General features: G+C 42.7%; 2 protein-coding genes across 2 annotated transcripts in view; both read right to left on the bottom strand.

Moving 5' to 3' along the window:
* LOC117736194 (whirlin-like) lies at positions 1 to 22,358 on the bottom strand. The gene is made up of 6 exons (XM_034541356.1): positions 22,180 to 22,358; positions 13,001 to 13,106; positions 12,440 to 12,654; positions 6,299 to 6,471; positions 4,651 to 4,782; positions 1 to 177 (listed from the first exon to the last, which is right to left on the bottom strand). Exons 3-6 carry the CDS (start codon positions 12,615 to 12,617, stop codon positions 1 to 3), a joined length of 660 nt encoding a protein of 219 aa, XP_034397247.1. The 5' UTR covers positions 12,618 to 12,654; positions 13,001 to 13,106; positions 22,180 to 22,358.
* LOC117736195 (whirlin-like) overlaps positions 20,397 to 23,579 on the bottom strand; it is a 27,643-nt gene continuing 24,460 nt past the window's right edge. The window contains exons 5-6 of the mRNA XM_034541357.1: positions 22,180 to 22,362; positions 20,397 to 20,579 (exon numbers count right to left, since the gene is read on the bottom strand). Of these exons, the coding sequence (XP_034397248.1) occupies positions 20,397 to 20,579; positions 22,180 to 22,362 (366 nt within the window). The remainder of the gene's footprint in view (positions 20,580 to 22,179; positions 22,363 to 23,579) is intronic.

Consider the following 23,579-nt stretch of genomic DNA (forward strand, 5'->3'; position numbering starts at 1 on the left):
CTAGAGTCCTTGCTCAACAACCAGGAACTCAATTTGGTCCTTCTCTTTGATCTTGAATGCCTCAGCTATGATTTGGGCAGCAACCTTGTGCTCCCGACCTCTCAGAGAAATACCATTGACCTCCAGGATGACCTGACCAACCTTCAGCTGACCGCAGTTATGAGCAGAGCCTCCTTTCTGTCAACAGGGACATAAAGGGGAGGGAGGAGAAAAGGCAAACAATAATTTTACATATTTATGAATATAGGACCATTTATGACAATACATTATGTGTGAATAGTCAGTAGAAATCGTGTGTCTTTGCTGTCATTCTAACAGTACAAAGCAACTTTCATGGTGTTTCAAAGCATGTCCTCTGCTGATTTTGAATGATTTGAGTGCTCTGATAAATGTTTTTGAGAGTGATGTTGTTGTTATTAAGCCTTTCTGAGGCTATTGGCTATTTAGCCTGGCACTGGGCTTGTATTTGTCATGATTGTGCGCCATAGTGCTCTCTCCAAGACCGGATCCTGCTACAGAGAGACACTTTGGAGCAATCCAGCAGTTTGGGAGCTATCCGGCACATTGTAGAGCGTTGCGGTGCACATAACTGTCAGTAGGAATACGGTCAGAATGAAGTGAGGATAAATTGATGAAGCCCTTCTCTGAATATGTGAAACTACATTCTTTTGCAGTTTCATAGAGTGATGGATATTTACTGAAATGCTTTCAGGTGGGTTCGGTGGAGTGAAAGGAAACTGTTGATAGTAGTGTTGTAGTCAAGACCACCTAATCAAGTCATGACCAAGACCAGAGTGTATCGAGACTAAAACAAGACCAAGACTTTTCGGGGTTAAGTCGAGACCAAACCAATGTGAAACATGCAACCATAGCCACTCCTCAAATCGATCTCAAAGATCCATATTCCTATAAAATCACCTACAGAAAACAACTTATTTAATGTGGAATTAACTTACAAAAGGAGAGTCCACAAAAAGAGGCAGAAAGAAGCACTACATGCAACAAGGCAAGAGTTAAAGACAAACCGAAAACTTGAAATACACGTGAAAATAAATCAGACAAAGATTAGGTTAAAAGAATGTGACAAAACAAGGGCTGATTATAATAATAATAATAATTTAACAAAGATAATGCAGAGAAAAAAGGAGAGGAAACCACAGACAAAAAGTCAAACAAAGAAAGGACACATGATTCAAGGATTACAAATAAAAAGCCAGTCCTGCGCAGAAACAATCTACAGTGATCGCCGCACAAAGTATACCAGTTAGATTTGTGTCCGATATTGTAAGCGTTACAGGTAGTGATGTGTCCTTTCGTGTCGAGGCTTCGAAGCGTGTGTCGAGTAATCCAGGAAGATTTTTGTGAAGCGCGGATCGAGGCTTGTGTTGATGACGTTCAAAGCCTCGCGAGCCGGCCACGTGACTGATTCAGAAGATGGTTCGTATTTGGTGCGCAATTCGAAATATAAGGGGCAGTGAAACGCAATGGATTCCCCAATCACATTTTGTGAACTTGGGACTTTATTGCACATTTGTTTGCAAAGTATTCAAGCTTCTTTTTTTGCAAGAAAAAGGAGATTTTCCCCTGTCTGGGAACATTTTGAGCTGATCTCTCTTAAGGTATGCACATAGTAATAATAACTATCTTAAAATATTCTATCTACCCCAGCTTCATATGTGCCCTGTGAAAGGGTATTTTCTAAAGCATAACACTGTGGAAATGTTGCTATTTTTAAATAAAAAATTAATAAAATGTTGTCCATAGTAACATAAGCACAGTCAACCCAATTTGGAAACAAATTGGGTTGACTCCCGCCATTGTATTATAAAGACAGACACCATATTAATAAGTTCATAATTTATGTATTGGCATCACAAACATCATTTATTCAAGTCAGAGCTTCACACACACCAAAGTCATGGTGTTATAATCACTCTGCCTGTTTTACATTTATTGTCCATTTGAAGGCGCAGTAGAGCAAATGAAGCATCATGAAGCTTCGGCCCAAGAGTGAACCAATTGGATGGAAAGCTTCAATGCTTCAGGAAGCTTCATCTCGCCATCACTAGTTACAGGTACGGGAACTTACAAGCACGACTCAGAGGCAGATGGACAAGCAAAATACTTTTACTGCAGTTTCAGGCAGTCAAAACCAGGAGGTCAGTCGAAAAAGGCAATAATATGCTATATGACGGGGAATTCGTGACAGATGATTCCAACTTGCTCTGACGTCATGAAGACGTTGTCAACGATAACCTCACAAGATCGAGTCGGCTGCAGTTTTTAGAGCCAGGCGCAGCAGTTGCTTTCCACCAACTGTATGACGGAGGGCATGATGGGAAACGCCTGGCTATTGACAGATTAGAGAGTGGATTGGCTCTTGGATTTGACAACTAACACCATGATTAGTATAAAATCCTATTTTTCTGTTTAGTTGGACTACTTAAGGCTTGATTGTTAGCTATTAGTCGCTGTAACGACGCACCGCCGTTACCCATGCTTGAACAGAATTTGAGACACAATGTGATGAAGGTGCCAAGGAGAACACACAAATTGGTATTGAATATATTTATTGTTGGACTGAATGCTGGGAGCCATGTGCACAGGTGGGACATAGACATGTCCCTCTCTTTCTCCCTGGGAACCAACGGATAGAAAACTGCTGTGAGTGACAGATTGAACGGATTCGATTGTATTAATACCTGAATGCGTATATGACCAAGCTAAAGATTGCAACAACTCACCTCTTTCTGTGTCCTGTTTCCTCTTCCCAGGGTGTTCGGGCAAAATAATAATTGGAGGGAGAAGGTGTATATTCAATTCAATTGAACTCTGTTTATTTTGTAAAGCCTAAAATCACACATACCTGTCCCAGGACCATACATCGGATCAGAAAAAACTCCCCAAAAAAACAGAAAAATTCCTTTCACAGAGAAAAAAGGGAAGAAACCTTCAGGAGAGCAACAGATCCCTCTACCCGGATGGACAGAAGCAATATATGTCATGTGTACAGCCCTTAGATATGCTGCTATAGGCCTATAGACGTTTTAGGATACATTGAGCTCCTCTCTCTTCATCTCTCTCCTTATGGACAGATTTACGTCTCTTCATTGCACATTCCCCGGAGTCTTTATGCCTTCTCGCCTCATAGGGTCCATTGAACCTGGCTGTGTCTGAAGCCGGTCCTGCCTCCTTGCCCCTGCTTCCTGCATCCAGCCCATAGGCTGGGCCTGGCCTCCTTCCCAATGACCCTGCCTCCTTCTTTGTGCCTCCTGCCTCAAGGGCCTGGCCTCATTGGTCCGGCCTCTTTCACGATGCCTCCTGCCTGGTGGGCCGGCCTCATGCCTCCGTGGCCCTACCTCCTGTCATGGCCCAGCTTATGGCCCCCTCTCTTCCTCCTTCTGTTTCATGGATTGTGGAGGTCTTGATCGTGGTCCATGTCTACTACTCATTATTCATAATTTATGTCATACTCATTGAATGTGTTGTAACTCTAACACTGTTCATTCTGAACACATGATAACTATTGCTTCTGTCCATCCGCAGAGAGAGATCCTCCTCTTTTGTTCTCCTGAAGGTTTCTTCCCTTTTTCCCCTGTGAAAGGTTTTTTTGGGAGTTTTTCCTGATCCGATATGAGGTCCTGGGACAGGGATGTCCTATGTGTACAGATTGTAAAATCAGAATCACCTACAAGGAACTTAGCGTGGTGAGTGGTGCAACAGAGGACGTTAAACACAACAAGCAACAACAAATAAAAAATCAACAAAGTGCAGACAAGACATAGAATAAAATGTACAGTGTAAGATAAGTGCAATTGTAAAGCGTATGTACAGTGTATGATGAAGTGCAATTGTAAAGTGTATGTAATGTTACAGCTTTAGTAAAAGTGACATATTTATTATTTAAGTGTGCTGGTATGTGCAGAGGAGTGACCGGTGGAAAATAGACCAAGGGATGAAAGAGTCCAGGGGTAATAAATAAATAGTCCAGGGGTGGTAAATAGACCAGGGGATGGGAGAGACAGTCAGTCAGTGGGGGATCCGGGCTTCGTTGATGAGCCTGACTGCTGACGGGAAGAAGCTGTTTAAAAGCCCTCTGAGACAAATTTGTAGTTTCTGATTTTGGACTATACAAAATTAACTGAATTAAATTGAATTGACATCGGCTAGCAGAGCCGGGATTCGAGCCGCCGATCCTCTGATTGAAGAACGACCTTGCTCACCAGGGTCGTCAAAGAGGAAGTTGATAAATGACTGTGTGGGTCAGCAGTTACATTTAGGCTACTTTCACACATACATTTTAGATTAAAGCGGTGGTTTTAAAACAAAAACGATTTCCGTCCATATGGACATTTCAACATCGTTTGAGAAATGATCCGTCATACATTCACCCGAAAACAAATTACTATTCACTTACACTGGGAATGTGGGTGCCGGTGTAAACAGGAAGTAGATCGATTACATAGTTACAGAAAATACAACTCTATTTTATATTAAAGCAAAAAAGGAAAATATGAATGCACTTGCAGGAATATTTTCTCAGCATTTTCTTTGTTTCAGGTCATTTTCAGTATTGAGACTCTGAACATTGGCTCAAAACAATGACTTCGAACCATGAATCAGCCAAATCCTATTGCATCACTTTCTCACCTGAATGGTGACTATGCGCGGCAATGGTTGTCGTGTGTTGGCTCCCCCCTCTATAGCAATGCCAAGGGTGTTGGCATTTTTCACCACTCGTACCAACATAGCTGTGGGAACTGGGTCCAGTGAACCACTCTGCTGGTTCAAAACATAAAAACATAGATAAGTATTGTTTTCTTTTATATTAAAGGCTCTGGTGTACGACCAATCACCATACATCGTCACTGCGTATATTGATTGGTTATACACATGAGCCTTTGCCGCACTGGCAAACAGTATTTTTAAACTGTTAACTGTGTAAAGAACAGACAACACAAAAGACACACAATAGTTCATAACAAAAATGGTAAAAAATTAAAAGACTGTCAGATACAGAAATTAAGTCTGAATGAACATATACCCACTGAGCCAAAATTCAAGTGTTAGCCACTGCTCAGTGATCTCACCTAGTAGCACAACGGCTAATCCAGTGGTGAACAGCCGGTTCTAACTGAAGTGGAAAATGTACTTTCATGACGGCTATTTTGCTGCATGTAACAGACTGTTATGTGCAGCTGCAGGTAACTGGACCCAAACGCCGTCAACGAGGGAAAGGCAACTTTATTGCACAACAGGCTTCAACGCAGACAAAACAAGCTCACACACAAGACCTTCAGCGATCAACACAAGACAAATCGACAAAGGGGAATGACACAAACAGGACTTAAATACAGAGGGCTGGTGCAGGTGATTGGACACAGGAGGAAACAATCAGGGACCGGGCAGACAATCACAGGGACAGGAAGTGCAGAGAAACAGAGGACACGAGAGACAAGGACTTCAAAATAAAACAGGAAACACGACACAACACTACATATCCTGACACCTATGTTTGCTTACCTGGGTGTCACATTCACAGGTACATTTAGCAAAATGTGCATTGTGTCAAAAGCCGAGGAGCACTGACCAAGCTGCACTATTTAATGCATTGGGAGTGAGAATGGATTGTCTCAGCAGATTAACTATGACAAAGGGAAATGCCCACCCAATAATCAATGCTGAGACTACTTACCTGCAGGTTTTTATATTTTGAAGTATGTTAGTTCCAAAAAAGAACTGCAATTATTTGTGTATGAAAAGTTTCCAGAGTGTGTTAAGGACATCTGTGCCAAATGTCTTTTATAATCTGCTCTTATGTTTTTTAATTTCTTCTCTTTATTTTTCATTGTCGCTGCCGAGCTGTAATTTGCTCAAGTATAATGACTCATGGAAACGGATTTTCACTGGAAGCATATTACATTATTCTCTCCGTTCAATTTATTTTATGACTTTCCATTTCTTTTTTTTCTGCATGTAAGACAATATAGGTTTGAACGCAGTGCTTTCTTGGCCAACAAGACTATTCAGTTTTTAAATAACAAGAGCAGACCCCTGTTCTGTATGATATATTATTACAGTTTGATAATAAAAGAAATATTTAAACTACTGTCAAATTATTTACATTTTGTTATACTTTGATGTGATTGTCTATTTAACAGTATTCTGCTTGTATACAATTTGAGATCATTCATCTGTTTGTTTGAGTGGATGAATGGGTTGAATAAAAGCTACGAGCAACATGGTGAATCTAATGATTTGTTGAAGTGATTATTTAATGACAATGGGAAACCCTCACTTGTCTGGTCCCTTGAAGAAGTACATGGGTCCCTGGCTGTTCCAGATTGCCTTGCTGGTTCTTGCTGGGTTGAGGGCTGCCATCCTTACTGAGGCCTCCTGCTTCGGCTATATCGACCCCGCTGTCCTCACTCAGAGTCTGGCCACTGTCTGACAGCTGGGACAGGTTAGCCCCTGGATGAGACAGTATAATGTTTACGATATACAAACAATTAATACATACAGAAATATGGGTAGTGTCTGTTCTCAGATAGTAGACTTTATTCATCTCAGCTCTCGTGGCTGTTGATGCCGTTTATTGATAATGCATATTCAATTTCTATGTTAACCTAACAATATACCCGCACACTGCTTGATGACTTTTGCAAAAATATTTGTACAATTTCTTTATAAGGTATTGTAACTTATATATTGTAATGGTCACTTGAGTCCACCATTCTGTATACATTGTCATATTCATGTAATATGTTTATGTAACTCTGTGATGCTGTTCATTCTGTACACATGACATCTATTCTGAGGCAAAGTCCTAGAGAAGGTTGTATACCAACAGCTTACTGACTTTCTCCTGTCTAACAATGCTTTTGATACTTTCCAATCAGGTTTTAGGCCCCACCACAGCACTGAGACAGCTCTGATCAAGGTGACAAATGATATCCGCCTGAACACAGACGGAGGCAAAGTCTCAGTCTTAGTTCTGCTGGACCTGAGCGCTGCCTTTGACACAGTTGACCATGGGATCTTATTACAGAGGTTAGAAAACTGGGTGGGAATCTCTGGTACTGCTCTAAACTGGTTCAAGTCCTATCTCGAGGACAGGACGTATTTTGTTGAAATTGGTAACTGTGTCTCAGACCAAATGGCTTTGACCTGTGGGGTTCCCCAGGGGTCAATCCTAGGTCCCCTATTATTCAATCTGTACATGCTTCCATTAGGCCAGCTAATACGCAGCTATAACGTGTCCTACCACAACTATGCAGATGACACTCAGGTCTACGTGTCACTAACGGCAGGTGAATATGGGCCTGTAGCCCTGTTTACTTTGTCACTGCATCGAACAGATCAGTGTGTGGGTGCAAAACAATTTTCTCCAGCTAAACTCAGACAAAACTGAAATCATTGTCTGTGGCCCACAGAAACAAACAGAAAGTGTTATCACCTTGAGAATCTCTCTCTAAAACCTAAAAATCAGGTTAGAAATCTAGAGGTAATATTGGACTCAGAAATAACCTTCAACAGCCACATTAAATCAATAACATCAACAGCTTTTTACCATCTAAAAAGCATTGCCAAAATCAAAGGAATAGTGTCTAAACCTGACTTGGAGAGACTAATCCATGCGTTTGTCTCCAGCAGGTTAGACTACTGTAACGGCCTGCTCACTGGGCTCTCTAAACGAGCTGTAAGACAGCTGCAGTACATCTAGAACGCTGCTGCTCGAGTCCTGACTAGAACCAGGAAATACGACCATATTAGTCCAGAGCTCAGATCTTTGCACTGGCTTCCTGTTGCTCAGAGAATAGACTTTAAAACAGCTCTGCTTGTGTACAAATCTCTTCATGGTCTAGCACCAATGTACATGTGTGACATGTTAGAGCCATATGAACCATCTCGGGCTCTGAGAAGCTCAGGGAGTGGTCTCCTGCTGGTGCCCAGAGTCAGGACTAAACGGTGAGGCTGCGTTTCAGTTTTATGCTGCTAAAATCTGGAACAGTCTTCCAGAAGATGTGATAAAGGCCTCAACTCTGACTCTGATGTTTAAATCCAGGCTGAAAACAGTTCTATTTGACAACTGAAAGTATTTTATCTGCACTATTTGCTTTTAATATAATTAATTAATGATTATTTTTATGTTTTTATGGAATGATTTTATTTGTCTTTTTGTAATTTTATGTAGCTGTAAAGCACTTTGAATTGCCTTGTGTACGAATTGTGCTCTATAAATAAACTTGCCTTGCCTATTGCATCTGTCCATCCGGGGAGAGGGATCCTCCTCTGTTGCTCTCCTGAAGGTTTTTTCCCTGTGAAAGGTTATTTTTGGGGAGTTTTTCCTGATTCGATGTGAGGTCCTGGGACAGGGATGTCGTATGTGTACAGATTGTAAAGCCCTCTGAGACAAATTTGTAATTTGTGATATTGGGCTATACAAAATACACTGAATTGAATTGAATTGGTCACAGGCTGGCGCTAGCTTAATGCTGTACTCCGCATCGGATCTTCGCGGCTTTGACAATCACCTGCGCCCTGACTGCATGGACATTCTAAAACAAAATGGAATACTTCGCCGAGGCCATCCTTCACACAGAGGCTCTGGCCGCATGTTCACCTACAACTTCACGTCCCAAAACTCCATCCCATCCCTATGGTCCTGTCGCAATCATACTTCCTCGTTACGTCATCACAACAAACCACACGTGAATCGGTCCAATCTCCGTCCCCTTCCTCAGTCCTCACAGCCTATCACTACGCAACGTCACGTGAAACAGGCCTTGCTCAACACCCGCTCACTCAACAACAAAAGCCTCATTCTGAATGAATTCATAACGGACAGTAATCTTGATTTTCTCTGCCTCACTGAAACATGGCATAAACCCCTGGACTATTTTTCACTAAACCAGACCACCCCCACAGGATTCACATACACAGATAAACCTCGTCCAGAGGGGCGGGGAGGTGGTGTTGCTGCTGTCTACCTGGAGGACATTAAAACAACCACCATTCCCATTCCTGCCATTCATTCTTTTGAACATATTGCCTTCAAACTCTCTGGTCCGACTCCTCTGGTAATTGCTGTTAATTAATTTCTTCAATAACGTTAAACTACAGAGTACTATCCATAAGTGCCATTTAAGTGCTACTAAAGTGCTAAACAACAAAGTGCTATCGGTAAGGGACATTTAAGTGCTACTAGAGTGCTACTACGGCTCTACCTTCCCTATTCAAGGTATAGTCGAAAAAGATGTGTTTTTAGTTTGCGACGGAAGATGTAGAGACTTTCTGCTGTCCTGATGTCAATGGGGAGCTCGTTCCACCAATGAGGAGCCAGCACAGCAAACAGTCGTGATTTTGTTGACTGTTTAGTTCGAAGTGAAGGAGCTACAAGCCGATTGGCAGAAGCCGAGCGAAGTGAACGGGCTGGGGTGTACGGTTTGACCATGTCCTGGATGTAGACCGGACCCGATCTGTTCGCAGCACGGTACGCAAGTACCAATGTTTTGAAGCGGATGCGGGCGGCCACCGGTAACCAGTGAAGGTCGTGGAGGAGCGGAGTAGTGTGGGTACATTTCGGGAGGTTGAAGACCAGTCGAGCAGCTGCATTCTGGATGAGCTGTAGAGGTCGAATGGCATTAGCAGGTAGACCTGCCAGGAGGGAGTTGCAATAGTCTAGCCGTGAGATGACCAGAGCCTGGACCAGAACCTGTGCCGCCTTCTGAGTGAGAAGGGGTCGTATTGTACAGCATGTACCTACAGGAGCGTGTTATTGCGGTAGACTTGCTCGAATCTGCCCCAAACTCGTCGTGCTTGTTACAAGTCACGACCTGAGGATATCGACAAGTCTAATTTCAGTCATAGTCAGAGCGCCACCTGCTGGCTCATCTAGACTTGCTCAAATCTGCCCCAAACTCGTCGTGCTTGTTACAAGTCGTGGCCTGAGGATATCGACAAGCTTATTTTCAGTCATAGTCAAAGCACCACCCACTGGCTCAACTGGTCTTGCTTTAATCTGCCCCAAACTTGTTGTGCTTGTTACAAGTCACGGAATGAGGATATCGACAAGTTTAATTTCACTCATATTTGAAGTGCCACCTACTGGCTCAACTGGACTTGCTCTAATCTGCCCCAAACTAGTCGTGCTTTTTACATGTCACGGCCTGAGGATATTGACAAGCCTAATTTCAGTCATAGTCAAAGCAGCACCCGCTGGCTCAACTGGACTTGCTCGAATCTGCCCCAAACTTGTCGTGCTTGTTACAAGTCACGGCCTGAGGATATCGACAAGCCTAATTTCAGTCATAGTCAGAGCGCCACCTGCTGGCTCAACTAGACTTGCTCGAATATGCCCCAAACTCGTCGTGCTTGTTAAAAATCGCGGCCTGAGGATATCGACGAGCTTATTTTCACTCACAGTCGACGCGGCGCCTACAGGCGAAAGAATATCGGGGTTACGTGAAAAACGGTAAAATGCACGACCGGCGGCCCCGCGTTCTCGGCCGAAAGGGTCGGCGTCCCGCCGGCGCCCCAGACCGGAGGGGGTGAGCGAGGACCCGTTCATTGCTGCTCGTAGCTTTAATTAGGATCCGAGAGGATCCTATTGAGTTTGTTAGGGTAAACATTGAGCGCATTTTGGGGTATTTGCGAGCGACGAAAACCGCTCAAATTTGGCACGCTTGTTACAAGTCGCGGCCTGAGGATATTGACAAGCTTATTTCACTCGCGGTCGACGCGCCACCTACTGGCGAAAGAATATCGGGGTTACGCAACAAACGGTAAAACGTACGACCGGCGGCCCCGCGTTCTCGGCTGAGCGGGTCGGCATCCTGCCGACGCCCCCGACCGTCGCGGGTGAGAGCGAACCCGTTCATTGCTGCTCGCAGCTTTAATTAGGATCCGAAAGGACCCTATTGAGTTTGTTAGGGTAAACATTGAGCGCATTTTGGGGTATTTGCGAGCGACGAAAACCGCTCAAATTTGGCACGCTTGTTACAAGTCGCGGCCTGAGGATATTGACAAGCTTATTTTCACTCGCGGTCGACGCGCCACCTACTGGATGAAAGAATATCGGAGTTACGCAACAAACGGTAAAACGTACGACCGGCGGCCCCGCGTTCTCGGCCGAGCTGGTCGGCATCCTGCCGACGCCCCCGACCGGCGCGGGTGAGCGCGAACCCGTTCATTGCTGCTCGCAGCTTTAATTATTATTATTATTGTTGTTTAGTGAGTTTGGCATGCAACATTTCCAGGTGACACTCCAATAAAGGATTATAACCAAAGTTTGTGGATTATATATTGTGATAACACTGGGCTACTGCAAGACAATACCTATCATCTGAAAGGACTGTGGTGAGATTGAGTGGGTTCCTCAGCTTATTGAGCAAAGGACAAAGTTTGATTTGATTTACATTAATATATGGTGGTATAGTTTAGAAACAGTGTCTCTTTTGTTTCTATATCATTTATAGAGTGAAGTTGTGGTATTATGAAACACTTAAATATAACCTTTGTGAGAGAGAACTTCACCAAAATCAAATTGTATAATTTTTTTTCGGTGAAAAGTATATGCAGGGGGCAGCTGGGCGCACTTCTAAGAGGGTGTTTTCATGCAAACCAGCTTGTGTGCACTGACCTCAGCTAAGATAATATGGGAACTAGCCTCCCTGCCGGTGTACCATTTGCTTGCTGCTTTTTGGCGGCCGGAGCGGGACTACCCTCAGACCAAATCCCTCCTTTGTTCCCAAGAACTTAAAGAGTTCTTTCAGATTTTTGTCACCCCGTACAGGGTAAATGGAGTCACTTCTGCTTTGCTCAGTTTGTGCGTTGGTATTTTATGTTGAATGCACTGCCCCATCATACCCACTGAACATAACTTTGTGTGCTCAGGATGGTATGGCATGTAAAGCCCTATCCAGGCTTTTTGAGTGCATATTCCAAGCTTATATGCAGGGAGGTTATAGAGTCTCCACCCATTCTCAGCATAACAATGACTACTCCCCTGTACTGCCTAGCACGAAGGCAATATTGTAATCCTGGTTCTATAAGAACAGGCGGAGCACTCTATCAAGGGTGTGTTACCACATACTGTGGGGTCTCCATGTATTTTGGGTAGGCACATCCTGATTCGTCGGCTAAGCCTATGCTTGCAATTGAATGCTTGTTATTGGAGGAGGTTATTACCCATAGAGTCCAGTAGACAGCTTTGCCTGTGCCTATAGAACTAGGGATACAACATAGTAACTTTATTCATGTGTAAGTAACTGTCCCTTTAAATACCATCCTGTAAGTTATGTTGTTGTTGGTTGGTAACAAATAAAATTTGCTCTCAATAATTGGAACTTATGTTCAGGCATACATTAATTGTATTTATGCACAGGGACTCCACACCCACAGCCAAACACAGACACACTCACAGACACAACTTGTGTACCTCTTTGCTGTTGTGTTGAGTCTGCAGACAGCCGGTTCATGTCTGTTATGATGACTTTCTGGGTGAAGGCAGGTGAGCAGTGCTGGTCCGGACAACAGGATGGAGCAGTAGGTGTGATGAAAGAGGGACAGGGGGAGGCACATGGCGTAAGATGGGGTGATGGATGAGGGGATTGCATGGGAGATGGTGCCTTGGACTTCTCATAGGAGCTGGATCTGGAAGAGAGTTTGACAGATGCCTCTGGCTTAGCAGAGCTATAGGAGTGGTACAGGAAGCCTGGGCAGGTGTGGCCTTCTGAACTGGCCCGGCTGTGGTTGGCAGCATGGTTGTGTAAGTGATTGTACTGGTGTTCAGTTTTAGAGAGTTGAAGGGAACTCTGGCAGGTGTGATGGAGTGCATTTAGCGAAGTATGGTGGCTAGCACCAGAGCATGTGTGGTGGGCAGAGACGGGTGAGGGCTGCTGGGTGCTGGGGAGGGCTTTGAGCGACTTGCGAAGGCACTCCTGGAGGAGCCAGGTGGGGCCAGTGAAAAGCAAACCGGAACTAGGCTGCAACCGCTGACCTGAAGGCTTCCGGTTATGCTCCTTCTCCTTGGATGGCTTGCTCTGAGCATGGAGAAGGGCAGTCTTGAAGAATGGAGAATATTCATCTGAAGCCTGCATTTCATCCTGTCAATGAAAATAAGGCAATAATATACATGAATCCCACCTGGAGGGTGTAGCTCCTCTCTTAAATTACAAAAAGAAAAAAGTCAAACACCTTTACATTACAATCTTTAAGATCTCAGTCCTGGTTGATATAGCAACACCAGTAGCTATATACTTAAAATACAGAGATGGATTCAGGATGGGGTTAGCCAAGCATAAATAATTAAAGAAGGGGGAAACAGCTAGTCTGGCCAACAACTCTAAAGCTGTACACAGTTGCACACAAACAGAGAGAGGTTTTTAGAGTAGTAGTTTATCCGCCCAATACTTTAGCAGTGTGTCCGATGATAGCTTAGACACACACAATCCACAAAAGTTGGCGAGATAGTCTTAAAACATATATGAAGGCCCAGTGTAATGCCAGAGCAGCCTATTATATTATATTAGATTCAACTTTATTGTCATTGCACATGTACTAGTACGGCGCAACGAAATGCAGTTTGGCATCGAACCAGAAGTGCAACAGAGTATAACGGTATATACAGATTATAAAATACAAATACAGATGAAATTAACATTAAATAGTGCAGAATATAATATATTACTCATCAATAATAGAGAAAAATATGAACAACCCCAGGTTTCTCTTCAGCACCATGCTCTGTTGAGCCATGTATTCCTATATACCTCAGTAGTGATGACTTCATACACTTCTTTAATGATAAGATTCTAACTATTTGAGACCCTATTAATAATCTCCTGCCTTTACCAGTTCAGATCCATTCTTAAATTGAGCAACCTTAGAAACAGACATAAACCCTGTTATACTGTATTTTTAGATCGCTTTCCTCCCATCAATCTTGACCAATTGACAATTTCTACTTCTAAACCTTCTACCTGTCTCTTAGACCCCATCCCGACTAGGCTGCTTAAAGAATTTTTACTTTTAATTAGTACCTCTCTACTACATATCATCAATCTGTCCTTACCAACAGGCCATGTAGCAGAATCCTTCAAAGTAGCTGTAATTAAACCTCTTCTTCAAGGCCACACTTGATCCAGAGGTGTTGGCTAACTATAGACTGATCTTTCACCTTCTCTTCCTCATTAAAAAAGAAAAACGGTTCCGCAACCCACTTTAGGGTTGCAACCCACCAGTTGAGAATCACTCCTCTTTACACAGATTTGAAATGACGCAGTTAAAGTGTAGACTTTCAGCTTTAATTCAATGGATATAAGAAAACCGATAGGGCTCTAGCTATGACAGGCAAGCCCAAAGGAATGCCCTCTATGGTGTGCAAGGTGCGAGAGAGTGGAGGTGAGTTCGGTTAAAATGCATGTGTATGATCCACCAAGAAAGCCCTCTGTGTCAACACAGTCCAGCTTGGCCATGTGATGAACACAGTTGTTATAACTGTTAACATAATTTGAGCACGAGGGCTCCACCACAGATAATTTCAAGCTTTCCTCTCTGATTTTGATACTGAATACGGGGACTTACTCTATCATTCTAAGGTGCGCTGGCTCAGTCGCAGCTCCGTGCTGCAGCGGTTTTATTCCGAGATCAGAAATTGAACAGTTTTTGAAAGAGAAGGACCGACCTCTTCATGAACTGAGTGACCCTCAATGGTTGGCAGACCTGGCATTTCTAGTTGATGTTACTCATTGTAACTAACCCCATTTGTGTTTTGGCTTAGAAAACTGTTTGTCAATCAATTCTGTTCTTTTTGTTTCATGTTTTTGACAGCCTTGAGCAAGATGTGTCTTGTTTCCTGTTTTGAAAGAAGATGCTTTTATTTTTAAGGCGGTTGGTGTTGAGCAGCTACACCATACCTCAATGAAACAGAATCAAGCCTGTGTCACAGAGTCACTGTAAAGGAACTCCCTATCGTCATGCCGATGGATGTGATAAGCGCCCTGGAATCAGACTTTAAGGACACCAAAGGAGATAAGACTGTCTCACAAGAGGATCTCGTTTTCCTGGACAAACTCAAAGAAGGCAAAACCGATCAGGGTCATTATGAGATGTGTGACGGTAAAAATATGTGTTATTGTATGGACTGGTTCGAGGGCAGAGGAAGAGCAGAATGTAGAGATGGGAGGACAGATGACCAGAACCTGACCTACCTTGTTTTATGTCTTGTTGAAACCAAGACACTCTCCTCTTTGTTCTGCTATCAGTTCCTTGTCCAAGACGTTCACACATGTTTTCCTTTCTGTCGTCATGTGGGGGGGCTATGAAGGAGGGGGTGCATATGCTTGTGTAAATCCCAGTGTAACACAATGTATCTACGAAGAGATTTCCGCAGCTCACTGAGATACGAACCCTTTTCCAGCTTGCAAGCTTATTAAACGGAAAGACAACTTTGATTCCTTTGAAAGACTGTTTGTTACAATTGAATATTTGAATCACAACTCTCCTCTTGATCGAACATAGAAATCTTCCACCACAGATGCTTCTGCCCTTAAAGCAACGGCCACACTTACCTGAAAATGAAATACCTACACCTAAGGACGTAATTCTGGATTTACCCATAGGTGATCCAGAAGTCAAAAAGGCACTGTAAAAAAAGGCCACCAAATCAATGAGTCTTGCCGACCGCTTGTCCAAGTTCTCATCATGGTCCCAAGCCACCAACGCTGTGGCTCACCTTCTGTAACGAACTGAGAAGATCTAGTCATGTGCACCTTCTACAGTGAGTGAACAAGAAAGTGCTGAACATGTCATAATCCAAGAGCTGCCAGGTCAAACATAAGATAAGGAAATCAAGCTGTTAAACAAAGGAAGTCAACTACAGCATGGCAACAAACTGCACCACCTTGATATGTTTATGGATACAGACGGTATCCTCAAGGTGGGAGGAAGACTCCGCCACTCATCTCTCGCCGACTTGTTCAAGCATCCAATTGTCATCCCCAACGAACATCACGTTACAAAGCTGATAATAGCTTACAACCATGAAAGGACAAAACATCAAGGAAAAGGCTTCACCATTAACAAAATCAGATCCAATGGCTAGTGGATTCCTGGAATGAGAGGAGCAGTTGCATCATATGTTCGCCAGTGTGTGACCTGTCGCAGACTCAGGAGATCTTCAGAAGGCCAAAGAATGAGGGACCTTCCTGTAGAGCGTGTAGAGGCCTCCCCCCCTTTCACATATTGTGGGAAACACCATACACGATACGGGCTACTCTTTACTTGTTTCTGCTCAAGGGCCTTTCACATTGAGATGTTGGAGGATTTTTCCACAGATGCTTTCATCAACGGTTTGCGATGTTTCATTGCAGTTTGAGGTGCAGTCCGGCAAATCCAGTGCAACCAAGGCACTAACTTTGTTGGTGCAAAGAATGAATTCAAGGCAGCTCTACAAGAGCTTAACACACAGAGACTCAATACATTTCTGCCACAGAAGCAGTGTGACTTCGTCATGAACACGCCTCACTCCAGTGATGCAGGCGGCGTGTGGGAGCGCCAGATAAAAACTGTCAGGAGTGTTCTGAATGCCACTCTAGCACTTCCCCCATGGCAGACTCAACGACGCTTCATTACGAACTCTCCTCTACGAAGCTATGGCCATAGTCAACAGTCGATCCCTCACTTTGGATAACTTAAACAGTGCCGACAGCCTGGAACCACTTACCCCCAATCATCTAATCAACATGAAATCTGGAAGAGCTCTTCCACCACCTGGAACGTTCCTCAGAGAGGACTTGTACGAAGCAAAAAGATGGCGTCGCATACAGTATCTGGCCGCAAAGATGGACTGGTAAGGAGAGTGAAAATCTCTGTCGGAGATAAGAGACTGAACATGAAGGGTGAGCGCCTTAGAAATAATGGAGCGCCCATTATTTCTAAACTGTTTGTCAATCAATTCTGTTCTTTTTGTTTCATGTTTTTGACAGCCTTGAGCAAGATGTGTCTTGTTTCCTGTTTTGAAAGAAGATGCTTTTATTTGTAAGGCGGTTTGCGGAGTTACACAGGAAGTTGCATTGTGCGCGGACATAAGGTTACGTTTACGGCAAATATGTCCGATTTAAACACAAAACAAGGACTAAAGTAAAGGTTTTAGCACTCCCCTGAAGAGGCACAAGGTTAGTTTATTTCTAATGAATGTAAAAACGGTGTATGTTTTAAGGACATTAGCTTAACTGTTGGATTTGTGTGTATGCTATATTAATGCTAACGCTGTAGGCTGTATAGCAGAATATTGCTGGTGTATTTATATTGCACAGGTATATTGCACATGTCTGTGCAATATATATATATATATATATATATATATATATATATATATATATAAAAAATATATACAAAAAAAAACCCAAAACAAATCCCGTCCCGCCTACTTACAACTCAAACAACCAATCGCGTTCATGAAGTATGTCTACGTCCTACCTGACGTTCCCAACTCATCATTTGGGATCCAGCCGATGCTGGATCACCCTCACTCCTCATCCTCCTGGACCTGACTGCTGCGTTTGACACAGTGGATCACACTCTCTTCCTAGAGCGCCTCTACACCGCTGTCGGACTATCAGACTCTGCACTCAAGTGGTTTCAGTCCTACCTTTCTGGCAGAACTGAATATGTCTCACTGGGAAGATGCAAGTCCAGACTGCTCCCTGTCTCCTGTGGTGTTCTGCAAGGGTCGGTCCTCGGCCCCATCCTCTTCATTATTTACATGCTCCCCCTCGGTCGTGTCATCAGCAGACATAGGATGTCCTTCCACTGTTATGCTGATGACACGCAGCTTTACATAAAAACCCAAGCCCCTCTGCAGCCATTTCATGTCTCACCGCCTGTCTTGGGGAGATAAAGACATGGATGAGCAACAACTTTTTTTCCAGCTAAACAGTAGCAAAACTGAAGCCCTCCTTGTTGGCACTCCACACCAGGTTCAGTCATCCTCCATAACTCACCTCACCTTCGATGGTCAGGTCATACCCCTCTCCTCCACAGTCACTAATCTGGGAGTTAGGTTTGATCCTCACCTGACCTTTAATGACCATATAAAACACCTGTGCAAAACCTCCTTTTATCATCTCAAAAACATCTCCAAACTCCGCCCCACTTTAACCCTGTCAGATGCAGAGAAGCTCGTCCACGCATTCATCTCCTCTAGACTGGACTACTGTAATCCACTCTTCACTGGGATCACTGGCAAGAACATCCAGAAACTACAATACATTCAAAACAGCGCTGCCAGGATCCTGATGAGAGTCCGGAAATATGAGCACATAACACACATTCTCCACTCACTCCACTGGCTCCCTGTCTCAACCCGGATTGACTACAAAGTCCTAATCCTCACCCATAAATGCATAAATGGACATGCACCTCCCTACCTACAACAACACATTACTCCCCAAACTTCTACCCGCACCCTCAGATCTACAAACAGCTCGCTCCTCCGGGTCCCCAACACCAAGCTCCGCACCATGGGCGACTGGGCATTTTGCTCAGCAGCGCCGCACTTATGGAACACTGACCATCTGAGGGCAACAAAGACACTGGACTCTTTTAAGACTGGCCTAAAAACCTTTTTATTCAGGAAGGCGTTTTTGAGTTGAGTTTTATGACTAACATTTTTTTAATTATTGTTAGTTTTAACTATGTAATGGCTCTGTGGCACTCTAAGATTCTTGGATGAAGAGTGCCTTACAAATATAATGCATTATTATTATTATTATTATTATTATTTCAAACCTGTCTTTTCTAACCTGCTGCGCCGCAAGTCTCTAAAAAGTGCTAGGTAAGTATTGCATTGAATATTGGTTGCTACTGTCTGTTGAGAAATGTTATACTTAGAAACTAGGATAGACACTAGACACATAGGAAGGCCATAAAACGCCACTTAGTTAATTAGCACACGTATGAATTATACTCTCCTCCACACAGTTCTCAGGGACCCAGATAGATAAGCTCACCATAAATACCTCAGCTAGAACTCTCCCCCGTATAGTTCAGGGGTTCAGATAGAGTGCAGGAGGCTGCTTGCAGATAAAGATCACCTGCTGACCTACTCCCTGAAACTGAGAGACAATGAGAAGAGTGCACAACATACACACACACTGATCTGCTACGCCACCTGGAGGCCAGATGATCCGTGAGCCTAGAGGGTGGAACCATCCTGTGCTCCAATGAGGCTCTCTCAAAGTCTAAACCAAGAGCCGCCTCCACCTTATAGTCGACCAATCAAAAATGCCCTTAAGGACGATATAGGCTGAGTCCACATTCTGCTAAGTGCCCTTATCCTTGCTGATTTAGCTAGATTTGGGACCGTGCACGTATGTTTAACTGCTGGACATAATACTCCTGTTACAATTGAATAAATGTTAATTGATTGATTTTAATTAGCTCGTCTTGAGTCCTGATTTCACTACCGCGACATGTCGAATTATGGCTCGTTTTCGTAATATCTCTGTCTGAATACATCTAATATATTATTGGTACCTGTAGTAGCGTTAGCTGGATGCACCATATTTCCCTCATTTTTTCCCTAACATTGATTTGTGGAGTTTGAAGTAATTAAATGTTTGGTTGTTGAACCCGCTATGAGTTATTTGGCATGTATTGAGTTCTCTAAAAGTAATGTCACCGTTAGTTTGTTAGCTAATTTGTTAGTCTGCTAGTTGGACGAAGCTAACTAGCAGACGTTAGCTTAGGGCCTTAGGCCAACATCATTAGCCTCGAATGCGCGCGAAAAGCTAAGCTGCTCTGTTCCTGCCTGTGAAATGCAGTTAAAATGTCAATAGCTGATTAACTAACAGGGTTTATTTGTACTTTATGTCTAGTAGTTAGATTATTATTAATAACAATGTTTTGCTATTTTTTGCCATTGCTTCCAGGCTTAACCTCAACTAACACAATGTTAGGGAGTATTGCTGACTCTTGCTTCGGATTCAGATGCATGTTTGACGGACAGCGGCCGGCAGCTGAGCTGTGTGGTGTTGTATGACAGTAAATAAACGTGTGTTGGTAACTTTAGCTTGTAAGTTAAGGACAAAAAGCTGTCTGGGCAGTTTTTCCGGCTAACGCAGTGTTTAGTCTGTGTTCAGGGTTGTGACTTTTCGCGCTACTTTACTCCCGTGAGATTTTACTTCCCCCCCCCGCACTGAACAAACCTAATGTGTATGGAATATAATCTGTACACATCTAAAAATAATTGTTTGTCCTTTAATAAACTGTTTTTGATATCATTTATGGTTGCATTTCTTTTTTCCATTGATGCTTTTTAAATATGTTTGTCAGCTCTGAGATTTTTCTGTAGTTATTTTGAGTAATGGATGATCTGGGCCAAATGAGCCGCTTTATGAACGGGTCCAAATTGAATATGGGCGGATACGGGCCGTATCTGGTCTGGATCTTTGACCCGTAGCCGTTCCAGATACGAGCCGGGTCTTTGGCCCGTAGCTGTTACGGATTCCGGAGCTTATGATATCTCCTGGGCGGATCCAGAACAGAGTCTGTTTGCTATCTGGGGACCTGACACACTGGCACAGGACAAGGGGAGACGCTGACTATAAGTACATATGAGGGAAGTGGGGAAACAGGTGGACACAATCAGGAATCAGGGAAGACAATCAGACTGGTGACACATGAGGAAGGGCAAGGAACCTGAAACGAGAGGAGAGTTCATTTGCAAAATAAAACAGGAAGTCACAAAACAAACATGGAGACAGGACAAAAACCCAACTTGAAACACTACAGACATCCGGAATCCCTTTTCCCATCACAGTTGGACACAGAATACATCCAGGTCTCTCTGATCACATAAAGACAAAACGATTAGAGTGGACAAATCATTGACAAATCAGTCTCGTATCTTTCTGAAAATGTCTCAAATGTATCAGTTGACTCATTAAAGCTAATCAGTAGATAATGTTGTGATTTTTCATAATTATTAATTCATTAAATATAGGTGTGTTCACTTCTTATTTGACATGAGGAAGATCATCTGGTTGAAACTTATGTGCACGTAAAGTAAAAGCACTGTCATTGTTTATGTGCATTATTTGGTCTCTATTGTTCTGTGTCCCTACAGCAGGCTACACAAAACATGACTGGTTAAATCGACAATGTTTGAAGTTACATTATGCCAGAAAGCAGGAGGAGTAGTAGCTTTAAAGGATGATATACTGTTTATATATGTTATTTAACTTATCAGCATTAACACAACAGACTACACTGTCAAGCACGGTTCTCTGATGTAGTAACTTATATCTACAACCACAACTTTTAATGTTAATGTTTCCTCGTCTCATGGCTTCAGCCATGCTGATCTGAACAGAGTCTTTGGAGGCGTGGCTATACATGAGGAGTCCAGAGCACTGTCTGGCCTGCTCACATGTGCTACCGTGATTAATGGTGCGCACTGTGGCAGGGGCAGAACCAGTTGTTTGGTTTGAATACATAGGAAACACCACTGGGAAGCTACAGAATGACATAACACAAACTTAAAAGATAATGGTTTTTTTTTTGGCTTTTGAAAAATATATATTTACACGCCTAACCAATACAATAGTAAAATGGTCAGAGAGTAGGTTGAAATCATGATGCAAGGAAGCTGTTCAAGCTAAAATCAAACAGCATTGTCAAACTAAATTGAAATGTTGGGTCTTCTAGGGCCCAAACTGCTGGAGGAAGTAGATCAGAAGAAGACTCTACCCTGGCACAATGAGGTATCTGTGGATTGATGCAGGCCACAGTAAAACATTAATAGGAAGATCCTTAATAGTACATAGCTGACTTGCCACAAAGACAAGTTGCTCTGTATTAAAGACTGATACCAGAAGGCATACTGGAAATAAATTATATGTGCAGTGGCACAAATACACACTTTCAGTGATCTATGTGGATCTTGTGAATAGCTAGAAAATAATGCACTGCGAGATATGAGCAAAGCTGAAACATAATGAAAAGAGAACATAGACACTGTGCTTATGTTGACATACACCATTCCCCATTCCTAAGTTCCCCATCATGCCCATGTACAGGACTGTATGTGTTGATCCTAAAAACACCTACTGTAAATTATGTAGGCAAAATTACAATGGATGTCACAGTTGTGTGTGTAGTAGATACGGGATCTACCATAGAAGGGTCTGCATCATGGATCAAAGAGGCCGAATGGTTGCAGTGGCCCTGTGGATGTAGCACTCCCAGGTCTCTATGCCAGCTCTTGTGGGCCTCCCTCTCACGGTGCAACACCAGCCTGTCATACAACTCAAGGTCCTGCGGAGCCACCAGACTCCTCACCTCTGACAACATGGACAACTGAAGGATTGGAGAAGAGAAAACAAAGCTGAGATAAGAGCATGCATGATGGAGCAGAATGTTGCTGAGGTCAGGCTGTTTTAAAGTTACTATGAATGTTAAATATGTGATAACAGCATATTTCAAGTTGTTCAAATCCTACACACTGTGCCTCAGGTATAATGAACACACACAATGTAATTAGCAAAGAACAAGATTAGTCTTGGGTCTTAAATGTAAGTAAATCAACTGAAAAATGTCTTATGTCAAAACAAATCATTGGCAAATAAATGATAATAACTCAATTATCAATTAAGTTAATGATATGACAAGGACAATTAGGTTTTCAAATTAATAGGAAACCAAATAACTGGTTTACAAAGAAGGACAATGGATCATAATTTGGCGACATATTACAGTAATCCTGATGAAGCCTTTCATCTTTCTTTTCTTTTGTACATTTCATTGGTGGGAGAAATATGAGTGCATTACAGCTGATAGCCTTTGTAAAGATGTACATTGGTTGCATATAAAGTAAAAGTATAGTATAATGAGTAAATTGCAGTACAATGTCTCATCTTCTCAACTGAACTTGATATTGACATCAGTCTTGTCATATGTAGGACACATTCCATGTGTTTAGGAGCTTAATGACTGCTTACAGCTTCTTTTTTTAGTGACATATCTGACAACCAATAAATAACTTTGTGTTTTACAACTCATAGTTAATGGTCCTACAATGGTCCAAAGAAGTCATGAATGTGTAAATCCACAAATAAATACAAATATCCATAGTTACGATAGCCTTGATGGAATGTTCATCATATATAAGCACTCCATTTTGCTTGTACGTGTGGATGACACAATTGGCATTATAGACTGTATGTGTAGGAATGTCTGCAATATCTTGCAACCAATGCAGTGATGCAAATGGCTGAATGATGGGCAGCCACCACTCAAACAAGGGGATGTGGGCATTCCCAAGCCAGACCAATCAGTCTGCAAAACAAGACATCAACCAAAATAAACAAATCACTTTAAAAAAAATTAAGTTTCACGTTATTCACTAGAAAATTAACTTTTTTATTCTTTATTGTTATTAGAGTTTTTGTTTATATATTATTATTAGTTTACATTATTATCATTGATTTATTATAATTTTAATTGTTACCTGCACACACACAAACAGACACACACAACTCACCTGAAAATATATTTGTTTAACTGGACTGTGTTCC

The sequence above is a fragment of the Cyclopterus lumpus genome, chromosome 9, assembly GCF_009769545.1.
Source record: "Cyclopterus lumpus isolate fCycLum1 chromosome 9, fCycLum1.pri, whole genome shotgun sequence".
Taxonomy (NCBI): domain Eukaryota; kingdom Metazoa; phylum Chordata; class Actinopteri; order Perciformes; family Cyclopteridae; genus Cyclopterus; species Cyclopterus lumpus.